The sequence below is a fragment of the Harpia harpyja genome, chromosome 7 (assembly GCF_026419915.1).
Source record: "Harpia harpyja isolate bHarHar1 chromosome 7, bHarHar1 primary haplotype, whole genome shotgun sequence".
Classification (NCBI taxonomy): Eukaryota; Metazoa; Chordata; class Aves; order Accipitriformes; family Accipitridae; genus Harpia; species Harpia harpyja.
This window is the reverse complement of record NC_068946.1, coordinates 29,221,853-29,241,584: the sequence shown is the minus strand read 5'-3', so window position 1 is coordinate 29,241,584 and position 19,732 is coordinate 29,221,853. Positions and strand designations below refer to the sequence as shown.

General features: G+C 47.2%; 2 protein-coding genes across 4 annotated transcripts in view; one reads left to right on the top strand and one right to left on the bottom strand.

The window, feature by feature from the left end:
- The window catches only part of LOC128143734 (alpha-aspartyl dipeptidase-like), an 8,235-nt gene extending 5,396 nt beyond the window's left edge, over positions 1-2,839 (bottom strand). The window contains exons 1-4 of one of the 2 annotated variants that reach the window (XM_052791343.1): positions 2,715-2,839; positions 2,263-2,347; positions 967-1,041; positions 299-378 (exon numbers count right to left, since the gene is read on the bottom strand). In XM_052791343.1, the coding sequence (XP_052647303.1) occupies positions 299-378; positions 967-1,041; positions 2,263-2,347; positions 2,715-2,726 (252 nt within the window). In that variant the 5' untranslated portion in view covers positions 2,727-2,839. Of the gene's footprint in view, positions 1-298; positions 379-966; positions 1,042-2,262; positions 2,352-2,455; positions 2,590-2,714 lie in introns of those variants that run through there. The other variant, XM_052791342.1, reaches the window with a different exon arrangement.
- On the top strand, positions 2,626-19,732 carry LOC128143731 (cytochrome P450 20A1). Of its 2 annotated transcripts, XM_052791325.1 has the most exons (14): positions 2,640-2,757; positions 3,216-3,353; positions 3,466-3,515; positions 3,603-3,769; positions 9,442-9,587; positions 10,263-10,430; positions 11,133-11,211; positions 13,469-13,584; positions 13,999-14,053; positions 15,439-15,559; positions 16,425-16,536; positions 17,184-17,248; positions 19,120-19,209; positions 19,379-19,732. In XM_052791325.1, the coding sequence occupies exons 2-14, from the start codon at positions 3,348-3,350 to the stop codon at positions 19,527-19,529; spliced, it is 1,326 nt and encodes a 441-aa protein (XP_052647285.1). In that variant the 5' UTR covers positions 2,640-2,757; positions 3,216-3,347; the 3' UTR covers positions 19,530-19,732. The 2 variants fall into 2 exon arrangements, with proteins under 2 accessions (XP_052647286.1, XP_052647285.1); XM_052791326.1 differs by lacking the exon at positions 3,216-3,353 and having other exon boundaries at positions 2,626-2,757.

The following is a 19,732-nucleotide window of genomic DNA, read 5'->3' as shown; positions in this document are numbered from 1 at the left end:
TAAGTTGAGGGGCTTACTTCTAAGGTACTGTGCAGCGCTGTACATCCCAAGGTCTTGCAGTCCCACATCTGGGACACTGTCCTAGAAAGACAGATTGCTGACCTTGGTCTTTTCAGGCTTCAATGGCTAATGACAGCCTTATTTGGCCACAGATTTCAGTTCACCAGGTTGCATGAGATGGCTCAATATTTGAATTATATCAGAAACAAAGATGTAGAATCAACTTGGATTTGTCTAAACAAAAGCTTATGCGTGAGATCCTGCCATTCAGACTTGGCCCGAGTCACGTAGTTTGTACCTCAAGAACTCTTTTCCTGATCTCCTGTATCAGACTGTTGTCATAGAGAGCTTTCAGGAGACGGAATGTGTTCCCACCTCCTGCAGAACGAGAGTCCAGCTTATTTAATGTGCTTTCACCACCAGTTTTAATTGAAGCCTTTACAGACTTGGCAGGCTCAATGATTTCTGTGCACTACTCAGGGTAGTATCCTGCTTTGAGCAGCAGTAAAACCAGAAGCTTCAGAAGAACGGTCATTTGGGCAGGCCACAGGCTCATCCCCCAAGTCCTTGTAACACTGACGCTGGCTGTTTGACAGCAGATGCTGTTCTAATACCCAGCAGCATGGTATTAGGACTACGCTCCATTTGAGCACAGTAGCCCTGAATCTTCTTAGACTTGATAAAGTGATGATACAGCTGTGATGATCATGTTTTTAACACTGAAGTACTGTTCAAATGAATAATTTGAAACTTACTGGAGACAAAGTTCCATTAATAAATCTCTCCTACTTCCCTCCCCACCAGAAAATTTAGGGTCTTACTGTTCCGAATTAAAGTACTGTTTTCTGTAGTTTCTAATAATGGCTAGGCCCAACTTTTTCATTGTTCTCTACAGTGCCAGCTCTGAGCAGGACTAATCTAATGCCCTATATAAACCCTCATCAGGGAGCAAGAAGTAAAACTTACCGATAAATATTGCTTCAGATTTCCTTACAGCTTCCACTGGATCACAAGATTCATGAATGCTGTCCAGCCCATAACCTTAAATGAAAAAGTATTTACCTTTGCCACTTCAGTTTGGAGGAAGAATGTGGTATGTTCCATCACCCCCTTGCCCTCCCTCCGCCCCGAGACAAATGTTTCACCAGACAACCAGGGAAACTTCAGAGAACTCTACAACACAAAACAGAGTATGTGTCCTATGTTAGTGCAGGGCTTCTGCATCCAGCTGTACCAAAGCAAATGTTTGCTTTATGGATATACGTGCTCAGTGTCTAAGAGCAGAGCATTTCACTCAGCAGGTGCAGGCTGAGCATTACCAGCTAACTGGAAAATAAAAGATGGGAAAAAGCTGTCAGTCTTCAGCTTGGCTGAGTCTGAACAGGATGTGTCATCATTGGGCTAGCATTACTAGTACAAATATCTGATCCGAGGGGGGTTTTTTTGGTAATGGTTAAAATGTCTGGCTTTGACAGATTTGCCTTGCTGGGGTTCACTGAGTACGGGAAGTGCGACAGCCAGAAGAACACGGACATTTGATATCAGCAGTCCTTCTGCAACACAAGAAGCAAAGTGTGCTGCCCAGGGAAGTAAGTACTGATTATTACTACAGTAACAGGTCCAAAGTTATCCTGAACAGTAATAGATATTAGATGGAGGTGTTGCTGTAGGCTGCTCTGGGAAGATCTTTGCTCAAAGTAAAGCTCAGTTGCTGTTCATCATGGAAATATCTGGCTGATTGAAGTGCATTATAGTAGCGGTTTTCACTTAACACCAGTAGTTGCACGGCTTGAGCAGAGGTTTAAGACGTATGGGAAGAAACGTTCCCCTGCGTGACTAAGGAGAATAAAAAGATGCCACTTAGTATTCAGGAATAAAAACTTCCTCCCCGAAGTGGTTAGAAGTGTCGCAACAAGATTTCTTCCGGAGGCCTCTAAAGCATCTACTTCTAGGTAGAAGTTAGCAAACAGCTGCCTGCTGCTCTCAACTGCCGTTGCTGGCCGTAACTCAACGGCGTGCAGCAGAGCCAGACAAACCCCTCTCCGCCGCTCTCCGCGGCACTACCCCCGCTCGGACCCCAGGAAAGCAGACCGTTGCAGAGTTGCTCGCCGCCTCACGCCCCCTCAGAGCCGCGGTTTGCGAGTGCCGGCCCGGGCGCTGCCCGGCGAGGCCGGCCCCTGCGGCACGGCTGCCCCACGGCAAAGGCGACGCTTCCGCAGCCGCCGCCCGGGGCACTCGGCGCCCGGGCCGGGCCGGCCTTACCCAAGCTCTCAAACTTCTCCCTCGCGGTGCGGGCGTAGGCGTCTCGGTCGTGCAGGGCGTAGGGAACGAAGAGCACCCGCTTCACCTTCCTGGGAGAAGAGAGGGGAGAGAGCGCTTAGAGCCGCGGAGGCGGGGGGGGGGGGGGGGCGGCCCGGGGCCGGGCGGGCTCCCGCAGCCCCTGCGCAGCGCTTACTCCCCGAGGAAGCTCTTGATGTGCTGCTGGCAGTGGCCCAGGTACCCCCCTCCGTGCAGGGTGGAGTTGGAGACCAGCAGCAGGCGCCGCGGCCCCCCCATACCGCTCCGGGCCGTGCCCGCGGGCGGTGCGCGCGGCCCGGCCCGCCCCTTCCTGCCCCGCCGGCGGGCCGCGGGGTGGGGCCCCGCTGCCGCCGCCGCCGCCGCCGCTCCTGCCGCCCCGGCCCGGCCATGCTGGACTTCGCCATCTTTGCCGTCACTTTCCTGCTCATCCTGGTGGGAGCCGTGCTCTACCTCTACCCGGTAATGCTGCCGGCGGCGGGGAGAGCGGGACGGGACGGCCCGGCCCGGCCCCCGGTGGCAGGCGGTCAGGGAGCGAGCGGCTGCGGGGCCGAGCCGCCACCGCGCCCCGGCCCGCCCCGGCCCGTTCCCGCGTCCCCTGGGCTTGGGCGGGGTTTCGGGCCCGCCCCGGCGGCGTCCCACGCCGGTGCCGCGGGGCCCGGGTCCTGCCGGGGACGTGGCTGACGCCTGCGGGAGCGCTTGTTGCAGGGTGTGTCCGTCCGTCCGTCCGTCCCTGCCGAGCCAGCGGGGCAGCCCTGCCCGCACGCTTCGGCACGCCTCGTGTTTGACGTGCTCCGGTGAATCCCTCTTAGAAAGGCCTTATCCGCTCACCTTGCGGATTTGCGCGTGTGCAGATCCCCAGGGCAAGATCTGGGGGCAAGATCTGCATTGCAAACCTGACCCTTTAAATCTTTACGCAGGGATCTTTCATCTAACCAGATGAATAATCCGCGTTTTGCCAGTGGGACCAGGCACACGCTTAACAGTTGATCGGCTTCATAACCCTTAGCAGGTTTGAGGCCTGAAGATGTGGCTTATCCAGCTTTTTTTTAATGTTTGTAAGTAGTGCAGCAGCACTGATGTTGAAAATCTAGCTCTCCTGCTTGAAAACTGTGGGGCTTGTTTAAAATCTTAAGTTCAAGGAGGTTGATGCATTTTCTTTTACTCTAGGCATCTAGGCAAGCATCAGGTATCCCTGGGCTGGCTCCAACTGATGAAAAGTAAGTGGTTTCCATCTCCACATCGATCAAGTTCAGCATTGGCGGAGGATGCTGTTCATGACCAGATATCCTCTTTGTGTTCCTCAGGGATGGCAACCTGCCAGATATAATTTCCAGCAGCAGTTTGCATGAGTTCCTGGTGAACCTTCATGAGAAATATGGCCCACTGGTCTCTTTCTGGTTTGGAAGGCGTCTTGTTGTCAGCCTCGGCTCCATTGATCTCCTGAAACAACATATTAACCCCAACCGGTTGTGTAAGTGTTCTTTGCTTTGTCCGAGTCCATTTGTTCCTTCTGGCCTTGCTGGGCATCCTATGTCAAAGGAAGCTGGGGTTTCATTCTAAGTAGAAGGAAAATGAGACTTAGTTAGCAGCTGACATGGTGGTTCAGGTATGTCTTTGGTCCTGCTTATTGGACTTGAGTATCAGTGACCAAGACTCGCTGCTGTCCAGTGGCCATCTAGAAATTGCTTGTCTTTTACCATCTCCCGACAGGCAAATGTTTATGGATAGCATCATGCTCATTAGTCACTTGAAACAGCAAGGTGAAGATCCTGTAGCCACTTGGCACACATCTTAAAAGCAGCTTGAAATATGACTTAAGAGGGGGAACTTTGCTAAATTAAGTCCGAAAACAGCTGCGCTAGTTTGTGATAGCTCCCTTATGTGGTTCAGCGTGGAGGTTTTTATATTATTTGAAGAAGTTCTTTAACTTTCGTTTTTCTTTGGTGTGTAGAATTTTGTGCTGAAAACCTTTAATGATCTTCCAGTCTTGGAAGTGGTCAGTGGTGCTGGTAGCTGAATTGACCGTCTTAGTCCTTGGAGGGTATTTATTTTATGCTGTAAGCCTCTTACGTGGGTGTTTTGCTTCCCAAGGTGATCACAGACAATAAGTTAACTCAGTTGGTGTTTGGGTTTAACCTCTTAGTTTTTCCAGTTTTCATCTTATAAGGTTGAATGAGGTGCTGGTTGCACACCTCTGACCTGATACTGTAGGCTGTCTTTAGGCACAGGCAGATATCTCAGCATCACTTTATGCTGGGGTCGTGATGGGTAAGCTTCTTGTACAGTTGCATGACAGGCTCAAAAAAAATGGTGACAATCTGTGGAAGGAGTGGGAGTTAACGAAGATCAGCAAGACACAGTGGATTGCAATGACACTCCAGAAGGTGGACACCCACCCTGAAAGATCTGAATGTGCTCAAGTGTGTTTGGGGGAAATTGAGCAGGCAGTCAGTTTCTCAAAACTCAGAGAAGTGGTGACAGGCCCCTGAGCAGGCAAGTTCTCAGAAACGTACTGAATTTGGGAGTACCCAAATACTGAAGAAAAACAAATACAGTGCCTCCACTTAAATGTAGGAAATGAAGTGACCCAGGCAGCTACAGACTAGTCTGGCGTCCTGCTATGCCAAGGGCTAAACATATTTTTTTAAGGATGAGGATAAATAGGAAATGCATGTCATACTTCTTTGATAATTAGACTTCTGGACAAGGAAAGTGATAGGACTGTGTTTCTGTCAGGGTTTCGGTTCAGAATTTGCTTGGACACTGCTTGGGTCATCACTGAGACTGGAGGTAATGGGATATGAGAAGTGAAAGAGAGAGCAAGGCTGGATTGTGTTGGGGAAGTGAAATGCTGGCTTGGGGAGGTGAAATACTCCCACTAATGTTAGCAGCCTGCCCTGATGGCATCATGCTGGGACCCCTTGTCAACACAGGGAAGCAGAGGGAGATGGGTACCCCTGAGGGCTGGGGCAGCAGAAGCAGGAAGGGGAGGAGCAAGAGCAGGCTGCATTAATTGCCTGCAGGATCGCAGGGCTATGGAAAAAAAGAAAAGGGTACAGTGAGTCATGTCTTTTCTGTAGAGAGAGGAAGGCATCTAGACTATTTCACAAGATGAACATGAGCCAGACCTGGAATCCTGTGTATGGCTCTGACCTCTGTACTCAGGCATGGTTTTGAATAAAGCAAGCGCAAAGAAAGGCTGCCAGTGCTCTCAGAGGAGTGGGGAGCCTGTTGTGCAGGAGGAGCCAGGGAAAGTGTGTTCAGCCCAGCAGAAGGAAGAGCTTATATCCTCAAAAAGGTAGCAGCAGCAGGCCTAAGAAGGAGGGTTCTCATGATCTGTACTGAACTCAGACCTGAAAAAGCAGCGATGTTAGTTGTATCAGTGCTTTCCTTTTAGCACTGATGCTTGTCAGAAGTGCTCAAACTTTATTAGAGGTGAGGAATCTTACTGATTCTTTTTCCTGGAGCTTTGAGGTATAAACAACACGTAGTAGCTGAGTGGCTGTAGCAAAGCAGTTCCTGTACCATTTCCTGGTGAGTGAGAATAGATGTTGTGGTAGCTCTCAGCCACAAACTGGCTCTGGGCAGCTTGCAGTTTTGTTGGAGACCTGGTCTTGTCTGTATCTCTTATGTGCACACAGCGCTGTGGGGCAGAAAACAGCCCACTGTGGACTGGGTTACATCCAACTGCTGACTCTCCAGCCCCACCTGAAAACCCTTGCCATGTGACTTCTCCTCAGTCTGCTGGGGTACCTGAGGCCAGAGCTGCTCTTCTTAGATGCATGATTGTTGGTTTCCAAGTTTGAGGTGTAGGGTTTGGCTCCGAGTAGCGTAGAAAGGTTCCTTTTGTCTCGTGTGTGTCACAGGTATGGCCAAACTTCTTGGAGAGAAAAAGAGAGAGGTGCTGAGAGTGCATCTCTCATGAGAGCCTTGAAGTTGGACTAATTGCATTCATAGTTATTAACAGGTTCCCAATGCCAGGAGACTGTTTTTCCTCATGCTTAAAGCAGTGTTTGAAGTTGGTACATTTTCATGGCCTCTTACAGCTTGGTTAAGATTAATTTGCAAGGAGAATTCAAAGGAAGTCAAACTTTGCTGCTGATACTGGTGATTCCCATGAGAGGCTCTGGGGAAGCAGTCCAGGCCCAGTGCGAAGGGTTTGGATGTGAAGAGGGTGGACTAGTTCAGGACTGCCAGGAGCAGTGGGTTCAGAGACCCACTTGGAAAACTCCCATGAGTCGATGTTGCCTTTTGGGTTGGGACAATGAACGTGAAGCGTGCTGAATGCTGGAGATGGAGTTATGGGTCCCGGCCTGTTTGAGCAGGGCAGCTTCATTGCTGTTCTGTGTGCATTTGTACTGTGCAGCTTCAGAGGTCCTTTCCATCTCTGATGTTCAGTTCTGCTAGGCATCTGTCCTGGCTCTTCAGAGTTAGATCTTTTCTCCATATTTACTTACAATGGTGTCCAGGACAGCACTGAGGTTCTTGGGATGAGGGAGAAGATTTCCTTGTAAGTGGAAGGAACAGTTGAAATTTTGATATGCTTCACTAAGAGGACTGAAAGTGTAACCCTAGAGATGTTTTCAAGACAAGGACAAAGGAAGAAGTCCATGGAAGTGCTGGCAGGACAGAGCTCTGTCTCCAAGACACAGTTTGTGCCTTGCGGAGTCACTAGCCTTCCGTAGCTGTGGAGAAACAGTCGTTTCCCAAATACTGTGAGGCAGCGCCAGCCCTCAGGAAAGGGCAGCCTGGGCTCTGCAGTCCTCAGTTCGCAACAGTGAATGTATCAGTCGCATGGGACTGCCAGTTTGCACTGGGGACAGAGGAGAAAAAAATGGAGCCTGTGGCTGATCCAGCAGTTTTCTTTAATATGCACCAGGAGAACTTTGCGGTTTCTGCAGGTGATGGTGCTAAGCATCCTCTGGCCTCTCCAAATGCCTCTGCTTGCCAGATTTGCTGTGTGGGCTTTACCACCAGCCATGTGTCTTTCTGGCTACCCCAGTACTGTGCCTAGCTCTGCCAGGGCTAGTCAGCAGGGAATCGTGGCATGAATAGCAGCAGCCACTCCATGGCAAAGTACCTTGGAGGAGGAATTGTCAGCAGCAGCTAGAGTCACGTAACAGCCTGCTCCATGTGGAGAGCCGCAGGTACCATCTGCTGTGCCAAAAGACACATGCACATACTCCTTGTCTTTCAAAGTGGGAAAGAGGATGAGATGCAGAGCTTAAAAACATTGGAAGGGAAATGATGTGAGAGAAAAGCATTTAGGAAAGTTTACCATATTCATGCCTCTGGCCTCATTAGCTGCTTTTGTGTCATTAGGTAGTAAGTCCTCTGCAGGTGGGAATTGTCTCTTGTATGTTTGTCCAGTAGCATAATGAGGCCCTGATCTCTGCTGGGAATGCTAGATACATCCACAGTTGGTAGAGTCATATGTGTCTAGCCCAGCCTTGATGTTTTCTGATGCCTCAGAAGTTTCACTCTCCATCTGGGAGAAATAACAGACTGTGATAAACAGTGAAAATATGCCTCTTGAAAAACCCCTGATTGCTGCTTCCAAATAGTTCCTTAAAGATTCTGCCAGTTCTGCAAGATCCACAGAAAAGTTTACAGAGAGGGAAAAGCATATGCCATACTTTATTGCACAGTTTTGCAGTGACACCTAGTATACTTTAGGAAATTTATTAAGTAGAGGCCCCTGGTGGTGAAATTCAGAGTTAAAAATCTAACTGAAGTGAGCCATGGATATGGAAGATGGAGGATATGTGTTTTTGTCTAGTTTGTACACTCTTGCAAGTGTCTGTGGAAGGAAGGTGGAAAGTAAGGTGATTAAGAGTAGAAAGAATTCTGTAGCTTAGTGGGGTACTGTTTTCTGTAAGAGCTTCTCTGCTGGAGGCAGCCCTGACTGAGAGAGGTAGGTGTTAATTTGGGAAGAGCTCATCAGCAGGGAACTCAGTGCATGCAAGAGAAATCATGCAGGAGCAGTAGGGTGTCAGATGAGGTTTGCTGGGGCTGTGCAGCAAGGTAAGGAGTGCATGGAGCAACCTCTGGCCAAGTCTCTCATGCGAGCTGCTATGTCTTGAGTCTATAGCTATGGTCAGGGCAGGAGGGCACACCAAATGTCAAGGAGGAATGTGCTAGAGGGGCTGCAGATGAGGCTGGAGGAGAAGGGGAAGGAGCATGCCACACTCACTGTTGTCACCAAGTCAATGGCACAACCAGCTGGGAACTGGCAAGCTGCGAACAAGCTTCCAAGGCATTATTACTAAAGAGTTACTTGGTAGAGCCGGCTGGCAACCTCTGCAGGGGGAGCTGATCACAGGATGGTATCCTGCCACAGAGAAGAGACCTTATGAGGTCCCAGCCCATACTGAGCAAGAGAAGCTTGAGACCCTGTCATGGTTTAACCCCAGCCAGCAACTAAGCACCACACAGCCACTTGCCCGCTCCCACCCCGGTGGGATGGGGGAGAGAATCAGAAAAGTAGAAGTGAGAAAACCTGTGTGTTCAGATAAAGACAGTTTAATAGGTAAAGCAAAAGCTGCACACACAAGCAAAGCAAAGCAAGGAATTCATTCGCTACTTCCTCCCATCGGCAGGCAGGTGTTCAGCCATCTCCAGGAAAGCAGGGCTCCATCATGCATGACGGTTACTTGGGAAGACAAATGCCGTAACTCCGAATGTCCCTCCCTTCCTTCTTCTTCCCCCAGCTTTATTCACTGAGCATGATGCCATTCGGTCTGGAATATCCCTTTGGTCAGTTGGGGTCAGCTGTCCCAGCTGGCTCCCCTCCCAGTTTCTTGTGCACTCCCAGCCTCCTCGCTGGTGGGGCGGGGTGAGAAGCAGAAAAGGCCTTGGCGCTGTGTAAGCACTGCTCAGCAGCAACAAAAACATCTCAGCATTATCAGTGCTGTTTCCAGCACAAATCCAAAGCTATCCCCATACTAGCTACTATGAAGAAAACTAACTCTATCCCAGCCAAACCCAGCACACGCCCCAAAGATACTGTTCCTGGGGGAAGGAGCCATGCCTTGCTCACTGCCCAGAAGTAGGAGTGCTTGATGAAAGAGGTTGCTGTTTTCATCATCCCTGTGTGGTGTGACTGCCTGACTTTCAAATGGTGGTTCCTTTATTTGCTTTCAGTGGATCCCTTTGAGACAATGCTGAAGTCTCTCTTGAGGTACCAGTCCAGCCTGAATGGGGATACAGGAGAGAGCCACATGAGGAGAAAGCTGTATGAAAATGGTGTGACCAAGTCCTTGCAAAGTAACTTTGCTCTCATCCAGAAGGTGTGTAACTGCCTTTGTTACTGCAGAGATGCCCTGCGTGGCTCACCGGGGAAAGTTTAGTGAGCATGATCACTAGGATAAAGGAGCTGCATTCAAATTAGTGCTGGAACTATAAGCATTTGAGACAGCAAACAGCCTCTGCCCATTCAAGCACAGTGTGAATATTTGGTTTCTCTTGGCTCTAGTGGTTTAGAGGGAAGGGCTGAGCTTGGGCACTTTTTATGCCAAGATACCAGATGCAGTTAAAGATACTGGAGCATCTGGATTCTAGATTTATTTCCCAGAACAGAAGGGAGGAGCAAGGAACCAGCTATTGGGACTGCAAACAGGTGAAGAACTGTTCTGTTGACTCAGTCCAGTAGCCAGAATAGATCTGTTTTCCTAGTCTGGAGCTACTAGTATTAAAGGTTTTAAGGTTTCTTTTGTGACAGAGGGAACAAGAGAGGAGGACAGGGTTGCCTTGTTGGGGGAAAACCTTGGGAAGAGGCGGAAGATTGGAGACTAAAATGTTACTGTTTAAGTTAACAATGGAAGGAAACCCTGGAAAGAGTGTAGCTTCATGCCATAGCCATGAAAGTGTGGTCTGCCTTAGGAACTGGGTGGGAATGTCTCAGGGTGTGTTTGGTAAATAGGCTGCTGATATTACTGCCAACTAATGGTTCCTTCCCTCTCAAGCTGTCAGAAGAGTTGCTAGCCAAATGGCTCTCCCTCCCTGAGGCACAACATGTGCCACTCTGCCAGCACATGCTGGGCTTTGCCATGAAGTCTGTCACGCAGACAGCTATGGGCAGCAGCTTTGAAGATGACCGGGAAGTCATCCGATTCCGCAGGCACCATGATGCAGTAAGTGTTATGAAGAGCCAGAAGATCTCCTATTATATTTTTCCACACCAACAGCGAACAGCTTGTGCCTGTGTACAGTTTAGTACAGGCTACTGCTGAGACTTTAACATTAAGCTAACAAGCTTAAGAGCTTGAGGGCTCTGCCTCAATTGTCCCAGGCTGAAACTATCAGAAAGATCCTACTGCTGATCCTGCTGTCATTAGTCTAAGGTGTTTCTAAAGGATCTGTGGGGATTGGGAACCTCGATCCAATGACACTTGAGAGGTGTTTGGTACCTAAGTCAGTTAAATTCTACTGGGAATGCCAGTGGAACTTCTCCTTTTCAAAGATCTTCTGAAGGCTCTGTGACATTGTGGAGAAAGGAAAATCTGAGGAGGTCCCAAGCTGTGTCCACATCTGGGGATGTTAAATCTGTTGGTGGTAGGGTGGGAAAGAAACAGTTCCATCTCCCATTCAAGATTCCCATGCCTTTTCCCCTACAGTTGTAATTACAGTTGTTTCATTTCAACTCAATTTCAGCTATCATAGACGTAATATCTGGAATGGGGCGTGGTGTCCTAAAGAGGAGACCAGTTCCATATTCACAGCAAGTCTTCATTTTATTTGGTGTTTTCATTTGCCTGAATAGGGAAGAATAGAATAATCACAGCAGTCTCAGCCTGTGGTGAGTGATGGTACTCTTCTCTCTGTCCTTCTTTCAGATCTGGTCGGAGATTGGGAAGGGTTTTTTGGATGGGTCCCTTGACAAAAACATGACTAGGAAGAAGCTCTATGAAGATGGTAGGTTCCTCCCAAAATCACAGTCTTCTTCCCACTCTGATTAATACTTAGAGTTAGCTAGCGTATGGAAGCACTTAACGTGCCCAGCTATCTTGGCTTTTCTGCAGAGTTGGTCATCGTGCCATAAGCTACCAGATGTGTCCTTCTTATTCTTGCATAAGATCATTGTTTTGGAGTTGAGTGACAAGCCTGACATTGCACAAGAAGTTTGTAGGGCTAGAACTCTAGTTCCAGGTCTAGTTCTAGGGTCTGTCCAGTCTGGAAACTGATAGAGGATCTTGGGAAGTATCAGGGTATGCTTGCTCCCTTCCTGTTCTGTTCCCTAGCATCCACTTTTGACCTCTCTTGGAGGCAGGCACCTGTGCTAGGTGGAGACAGATGAAGCCACTTGGTTTGGCCTGTATGGTCATTCTTATGATGCACCATTTGGTGAATGTGCTGCCAGACAGTCACTCACAGGCTAGAAGACACAAGTAGAGAAGTGCTGCTTTGATGGATACCTTCCATGTGATAGTCTCTGATGTGCTATTACAAGGTAACATGATTTTCATGTGTTATGGCAGTGCTTTTATTTCTCATATGTTTCATAGTAAGTTATTTTATTTTTCGGTTGTCCTGTCTTTTTTTGTTTTTAATAGTTAAACCCTTTCAGTATTGATTGCTAAGATGTTAAACAAAGGTAGCTTGTATCTAGAACTAAGGATTTGCTTGTAAATCCTCCAAACCCAGTGTTTCCTTCTTTTATGTTGCTGGTTCTGTGAGTTTCAGAACCTGATGACAACTACTGCTCTGTTAAAATGGGCTTCTCCCATGGCGTCGTGGTTTAACCCCAGCCAGCAACTAAACACCACGCAGCCGCTCACTCACTCCCCCCCCACCCAGTGGGATGGGGGAGAAAATCGGGAAAAGAAGCAAAACCCGTGGGTTGAGATAAGAACGGTTTAATAGAACAGAAAAGAAGAAACTAATAATGATAATGATAACACTAATAAAATGACAACAGCAATAATGAAAGGATTGGAATGTACAAATGATGCGCAGTGCAATTGCTCACCACCTGCCGACCGACACCCAGCCAGTCCCCCCGAGTGGCGAATCCCTGCCCCCCCTTCCCTGTTCCTATACTAGATGTTATGTCATATGGTATGGAATACACTGTTGGCCAGTTTGGGTCAGGTGCCCTGGCTGTGTCCTGTGCCAACTTCTTGTGCCCCTCCAGCTTTCTCGCTGGCTGGGGATGAGAAGCTGAAAAATCCTTGACATTAGTCTAAACGCTACTTAGCAACAACTGAAAACATCAGTGTTATCAACATTCTTCGCATACTGAACTCAAAACATAGCACTGTACCAGCTACTAGGAAGACAGTTAACTCTATCCCAGCTGAAACCAGGACACATGGGCACTTGTTCAGGACTGTTCCTGAGTTGTAGTAGGATGATGCATTACAATTTCACAAACTCCAGACAGTGAGGCTTGGTGTTTTAAGTGTTGCTGCCCTTCCTATACGGAGAGGAGGGAGGAAGGGTAGTTCTAAGATGAAGGGGCTGAATTGGGCCTCGGTAAATTGAGTTTCAGATCCAACTTCTGCTCCATGTTTCCTGGATAGTCTTGAGTAGGTCATTTAAATCAGACAGCCAATGGCATCTAGGTCCCTAACTCCCCCCGGTTCCCACAACAGCCACCAGGAGTTACGCACCCAAATATCTTCAGGTGTGTGGACTCTGTGCCAAAACCCTCCCACGTTTTCCCCACCTTCCTCTCTCTCTCTGTGCAGACTCTTTAGCACAGAGCCATCCTCTTGCACCGTGCTTGTAGAACCCCTAGCAAAAGGGACACCATCAGTGGCTGGAGGTGTGGTAATGCTTCAGTCAGTAATTATAACTCTACAGGCCATGCAATTAGTGTTATCTGGCTTAAACATTTTTTATGGGGGCTGGTTAAGCACGTTCTCTGATGGTTCAACACTAACTGTTACTTGACTTCCCCTTATGTGATTTCAGCTCATAGAGTACAGGTCTCGGTCATACCTGTAAGGGTGGCTTTTATAGGCAACCTGTCTTATTTGGTTCCTACATTTTCAACTAAATTGGAGATACCGCCTTCCAAATTGACAGTAACATGTAACAGAGGCTGCTTCTGTAAGTGAGCCCAGCAGGGACAGCTGGTCTGAAAATCTGCTTGGGGAGATGGATTTGCTTCTCTGCAGCACTCAGGATGACCAGGTTTTAAAATAAACATTTCTTTTTGCTTCCAAAGCTCTGATGGAGATGGAATCTACCTTAAGGAAAGTTACAAAGGAGCGTCGAGGCAGATCATTCAACAGGCACATCTTTATAGACACCTTGCTGCAGGGGAGCCTGAGTGACCAGCAGGTCTGTGCAGCCGTTGTGTCATTACACAGTCATGGAGTTTTGCTAGATGGGCAGCTCATTACATTGTAGGCTTTGATTAATTTAAGTTTTTGCATCTTAGGTCAGATTCCTTACTAAAGCAGCATTTCTCATTCTTTTTTCCACTCCTACAATGTTTAATTGCATTAGACTTTGGTAGCTTTCCTTGCCACTGCTTCATTGCTATTTTTATAAACCAGAAGTATGTTAATATTAAGCATGTCTCGTGCCATTCCAGTGGAAGTTCTATAGAGAGTTCAGTCTGTGTCTTCTAGATGTATTTCCTGCTCTCTGCACTAAAGGGATTTCGTGTGCTTGAGTGGAGAATGTGCCACTTCTTTTTTTATCTCTTCAGTCTTATGAACTTCATTCTCTGAAGTAGATTTTATTTCCTAGATTCTGGAAGATACAATGATTTTCTCCTTGGCAGGATGCATAATCACTGCTAACTGTAAGTACAGATTGTAGGTAACTTTCCATCCTTACACTCAGCTGTCTAAAACTGTGTGTGATGACATGAGACTTATTCTAGGCTAATAAAAAAATATATTCAGTCATTCTGAGCTGCAGATATATAGAAGAAGTTGATTTTTACATCAGACTCTCGACACAGCCTCATAGCTAGTGAGTTGAAACTAAGCTCTGTTTGACAACCTTCCCCAGTCTTTTGGTGAACCTTAGAATTTCTTCCCATTGCTTTTCGCTTTACTCTAACCCCAGCCAACGGATGCAAAATTTGATGAAAAAGCACCAAAAGATGTAAGCCACAAAGATCATGTTGTAAAATAGGTTCTGCCACATGGGAAGGAAATTAAAGCAGAGTGCTAGAATCTGACTGGCTGCTTTGAATTTCTCGAGGATAGGTGTGTTCCATGTATGGAAGGAAGCTCCTTTCAAAGGAGCTACTTTGGGATTTGTGCAAAGATTATGGAAAAAAAAACCAAATAAAAATACAAACTGGAGCTGTGTAAAATCTCTTATAATAGGGGGATGATTATCAAGCCCTGTATCTCAGCCAGTGGGGCTGGGACTCCAAAGAAAACCTCCCAGGTGCAGCTGGCTGTTAAAGAATGTGGAAAGTTAATCTGGCAACTATGATAATACTCTCCCCAGAGAATACCCTCTCCAAGTACTCCAGGAAGACTGTCATTTTGAGGGGCTTGACTCCTCAGGGATTCTAGATAGTTCTCATGAATAGGCAGTTTGGAGTGGTAGAAGCATTTCCTTGTAGCTTTAGGGAAACTGCATCTTACAGACTTATGTCTTATGCAAGGTTTCTTTTCCACTCTGCTGTTGAAGATATCTCTTGACTACCTCACAAAATAGATGTAGGGGAGACAAGTGCTGGCCAACCTGCTGCAGAGAGCTGTACTGTTCTTGTTGCTCCCTGTCAGGAGCCCCATATGCTGGCTGTCTGGAGCACACACCTGACGTGTGCTGGGGAAGCTGCCTAAATAAGGGAATTTAAAGGCTGCTTTGGACAAACCAGGCTTTCATTTGCACGGTTGGTCTAATAACCCTGCTTTCCCAGGGTTTGCTGGGCTGTGTGGTCCCTTCCCCAAAGCTGTGAGGCTGAATGGCTCAGTCCCCTGAACAGCTCCCTAAGCTCCTCATAGCATTGGAAAGAGAATTTTAGCTTGCAAGGTCTCTTGTTGCACAGGAGTTCAGCCACTACTCCCGCCACTGAATACAGAACCAGTACAGCCTGCTGTGAACAGAGGTCACCCTTTTCTGGGTCAAAAAGTAATGTTGCAAATACAGGAAGTAAGAAAACTGATTGCAGTTTGTAAAGGATTGCATTTTCTGGGTCCAGTCTTGTCTTGATTTCTTCCCCAGTGTGTACCTGGACAGTCTATTTCCTGACAACCTCAGAAGATGTTCAGCAGAATCTCTACAAGGAGATGGACCGTGTTCTGGGGAAGGGACCAATTACACATGAGAAAATCGAGCAGCTCAGGTGGGTCCCATGGAAGGAACTGCAGAGGAAGCTTATCTCACGTAGTGGGGACATCTCATGTGCTTGAGCCTGATGCCCAGCCTACACTGGGCCAGGAGAAGGCATCCAAAAGCTACTCCCTTCTTTTTTCTGGAAGTGATCAAACCACAGGATGACTTGCAGCACAGAGAGAATCTGCTGTAGGGCTCCAGACATGGGGACCAAGCTGTTCCTTTCAGGGTGTCTATGGGAAACCCTTTAGGTTCATTGTCAGAGGAGAGCACAGAATCAGTGCCCTGGCTGCCAGGCCAAAGTTTGTTTGGTTTCTGTCTTAGTTTTCCAGAAGTAGAGGCAATCAGTCATTTTAATGGTTGGATTCATGTTAGGCGTATTTAGAGAGAAAGCATGGAATAATCTTTTCAAAGAGCCACAGAACTAGGATGATGACTGGTCAACAGTGTGCCTTTATTTTTCGTGCATCTGTTGGTGCCACTGGGTGCATTTTGTGTTCTGACTAGTGTTAGAGTTTCAGTAAGGGAGTATTGAGTATGTGGGTTTCTTGCTGCTTCTTGTATGGGTGAGAAGTCCAAGAAAAGGGCTGGTGTGTTTATGCTTTTTAGCAGAGTTAGTTTGGTTTAAAATCTGAAAAAAGTGTGGTGAAGAGGAACTTTGATAACCTTCCCTAAAAGCTGATAATGAGGTTTAGTGCTTCTTGCAAAGATGCTGGGACTCCTTGCCAGAAAAAAATGAAGTGTGGCTTCAGACAGCTTCAGGAGCAGACTGCAACCCTAAATGCAGCAGGTGACTCAGCTCTCCTTGCTGCCACAAGGATGTGGACAAGCTTCTCTCTGGGAGGGTTAAACTAACCAAGTCTTACTGGCTGCAGATACTGTCGGCAAGTCCTGTGTGAGACCGTGCGAACAGCAAAGCTTACTCCCATTGCTGCACAGCTGCAGGAGCTGGAGGGCAGAGTCGACCAACATACTATCCCCAAAGAGGTAGGGCAGGGCAGTACTGGGAGCACTAGGCCACTCTCCTTTCCTAGAGGGGATTTTGCTGTTTCCTCTTCTTCCCACAGAGGGGTGAGGCAGGAAGGCCAATTCTTCTGACACTGTTGAACCTGAGCAGCTGCTCTGTCATCTGAAAGTACAATTTAGCTCAAAGTTTGCCCTGCAGTTCCTTTGTGGGAGAAGCTCTGGGAATTCATGTTCTCTTGCTGAGCAGATGTGCTTCTGGTTCTGGGTCCACCAGGGATGAATCATCTTTTGAAGGGGCTTATGGGCTCAGTTGTGCATAAAAGAGCATGATTTCAGGCCTGATCATATCACCCATATTTCCCACACAGAGTGGTACCTTCCATTGTGGAGAATAAAGTAGTCCATACATACATGCCAGCAAGAGTAGAGGAATGGGATCAGACCCTCTCTAACCACCAACAGTTGCAGCATGGGCCTTAGAAGTTAAAATCCTAACACCTAGGCATGGATTTTGGAAATCTGTAGATGAATATAGCATATTATCTTTTTAAACCACCTAATAAATGAGTAGTCTACAGAATAATCATCATCCAGCAGGGCTGCCCAGAGGTGTCTTTAATTGTGCATTTCTTTCTGCTCTGACATACATGTCCTAATTTTCTTTGCAGACACTTGTGCTTTATGCTCTTGGTGTGATGCTCCAGGATAGTTCATCTTGGCCATCACCATACAAGTATGTAGAATCAAGATTTTTATTGCAACTAATTCCTTTCCTTTTTTAAATTAATGTTCTTTGGATCTTACAGCACAGCCCATTTGGCTGCAGGGCCTGCCTTAAGCAGAGTTTGGAGGTGAAAGGGAGTCTGTAAGAAAATCAGTTTATGAAGGTCTTTATTTGTCTCCATGGGCAGGATTTTGGGGCAATTCAAGTCATGATCCTCCCATGCTCCTGTCTGCATGTGCATGTGTGTATGTGTTAGAGTTTAATAAAAACTTTTTTTGTGCGCACACACATAGCTTCCCTGGCAAATGCTGGTAAATTCTTGTTAAGGTTTTCTGTAAGAGAGAAACAGTGATTTGAATGGCTTTGGAATCACTGCTTGTCATCATGAAACAATGATGCAAGGGAGGAAATGTCAGTCTGAGGTTTTGGTTTTTCAGGGGGAACGGAAATACTACCTCATTACTTCTATCTGTGAAAACAAAACTGGATCCAGGCCAGTATTTCAGAGGTTAAAGAAAAAAATTGCTGTAGCTTCCTGGGGCCTCCCTGTGGTAAATATTAACATGTAACTGACTTAGTTCACTTGGGCTGGGAAAAAAGATGTGGGTCAGTTACTCTAGACAGAGAGAACAGACAGCTGAGATTTAGGAGAAAGAATAGAGCCTTTAGAACAGCACTTGTCCTCTCCTGCAAGTGTAGCTCTTACAAAAGGGTCAGGCATTGATGCACTGATCTACGAGCATCTTGGCAGGGATTGCCCACTAGGCTAGGACATGCACTGTGTTTAAGGAAGGGTTTGTTGAGGCCTCATGGGAGGGACAGTGAGGACTGCTATGAACACAGTGTGTTTATTCCAAGGAGAAGGAGGTTGAGGTTTAGCCTGAGGTAGATGTGTATTTCTGTGACAGAGATAGATCAGCTCTTTGTGATCCTTTCACCTACCTACTGTACAAAACCACTGTGCGTGGCTGTTTCCCCTCCCTATTGTTTTGCTAGGCAGCTGCATTTTCTTTCCTATTACAACATCTGTAACGTGCCACTTCAGTTCAGGGGGAATATAAATTTGATGCTGCTTTTACTGAGGGTCAGCACCCACATGCTCTTTCACCTTGGTAGAAGCAGAGCTTGGATGGTTAGGCAGGGAGGCCAAAGGCTTGAAGTATAAGCAGAAAGGTTTAGCAGAAAGTGAGAACTGCTTCCACCCATCAAATTTCCTGTTTGTTTGTTTGTTTTTTTTCTATTTAAATTGGATGATACTTTATTAGTCTCCCTGTGGTTAGTTGATTATGGGAATCTTGTTTTAACTCATGCCAGCCCTGGATAATAGTTTTCTCACAGCCTCCATCATCCTAATGCTGGAAACCGCTTTTCTCACTTGAATGAGTCACCAGCTTCCCTCCCCCAGCACATACACACACACACACCAGCTGCTTGAAGAGAAGGGCAAGGAGAAAAGGGAAATATATTTGGAAGCGAGAGAGGAAGGGACACGGGGAGAGAGAGAGGGAGACAAATCAGATTGTGTGTGCCCTGGAGGGGAATAGAGGGCAGGTAGCAGCATCAGGTCAGCTGTGTACTCAAGCTAAATACCCACTGCTGAGAGGTAATGCATATTAGTTCCAGCCCTGTGTCACACTAACTCAGTTTATCAGCATTTTGACCAAGCTGGAACACAGCTGACCAGCTGGGAACATAGATGGAGTGGATGCACAATCGCCTTCATGTATCTGTGTGGAATTACCCAGTGTGATTTAGAGAGAGCAAATTAGTGAGATTCTGTATTGCGTTGCCAGTTTCTTACTCATGTGTTTGTGCACATGTGTCTGGGGAAAGGATCCTGTGCCCACACAGAAAGCCTCAGTGTATTTTGTCTTTCATAGGTTTGACCCAGAGAGATTCAGTGAGGAATTGGCCATGAAAAACCTCTCCTTGTTGGGTTTTTCAGGAAGCCAGGAGTGCCCGGAGTTGAGGTGAGCACAGGGAGGGAGGTCTTTGTGTGTGTCTCTGGCAGACAGGAGAGAAGGTGCTTTCAGCCTCTTCCTGTTACTGCTGAGACAATCTGTCCAAGCTGGCAGTTGTCCTTTGGCAGATTTACATCATAGCAAGGTTTTTATTCTTTTGTCCTGCCTCTTCCCTCAGGTTTGCCTATATGGTGGCTACAGTTCTGCTGAGTGTCCTGGTAAGGAAACTGTATCTCCACCCGGTGAAAGGACAAGTCATGGAGACCAAATATGAGCTGGTAACCTCACCAAAGGAGGAAGCCTGGATAACGGTGTCTAAGAGAAGCTAAGAGAAAGCAAAACAAGGGGCTAAAAGTACCAGCAGTGACGTTCTGAGTAAGGGTCTTAGGAGGAATCATGCTGGCACCACACTGACTCAGCCAAGGAATTTTACATCCAGATTTTGTTACCTTCCATGTTCTTAACCACATACCTCTCTTGGATACTTTTTCGAACTCAACCAGTAGTCATATTAAAGTAGATTTAATCTGTA

Coding starts and splice junctions, on each gene's coding strand:
- LOC128143731 (XM_052791326.1), top strand. CDS start 2,686: ATGCTGGACTTCGCCATCTTTGCCGTCACTTTCCTGCTCATCCTGGTG. Junction 9,588..10,262: donor ACTTTGCTCTCATCCAGAAG/GTGTGTAACTGC, acceptor TTCCCTCTCAAG/CTGTCAGAAGAGTTGCTAGC. Junction 13,585..13,998: donor GGAGCCTGAGTGACCAGCAG/GTCTGTGCAGCC, acceptor TTTATTTCCTAG/ATTCTGGAAGATACAATGAT.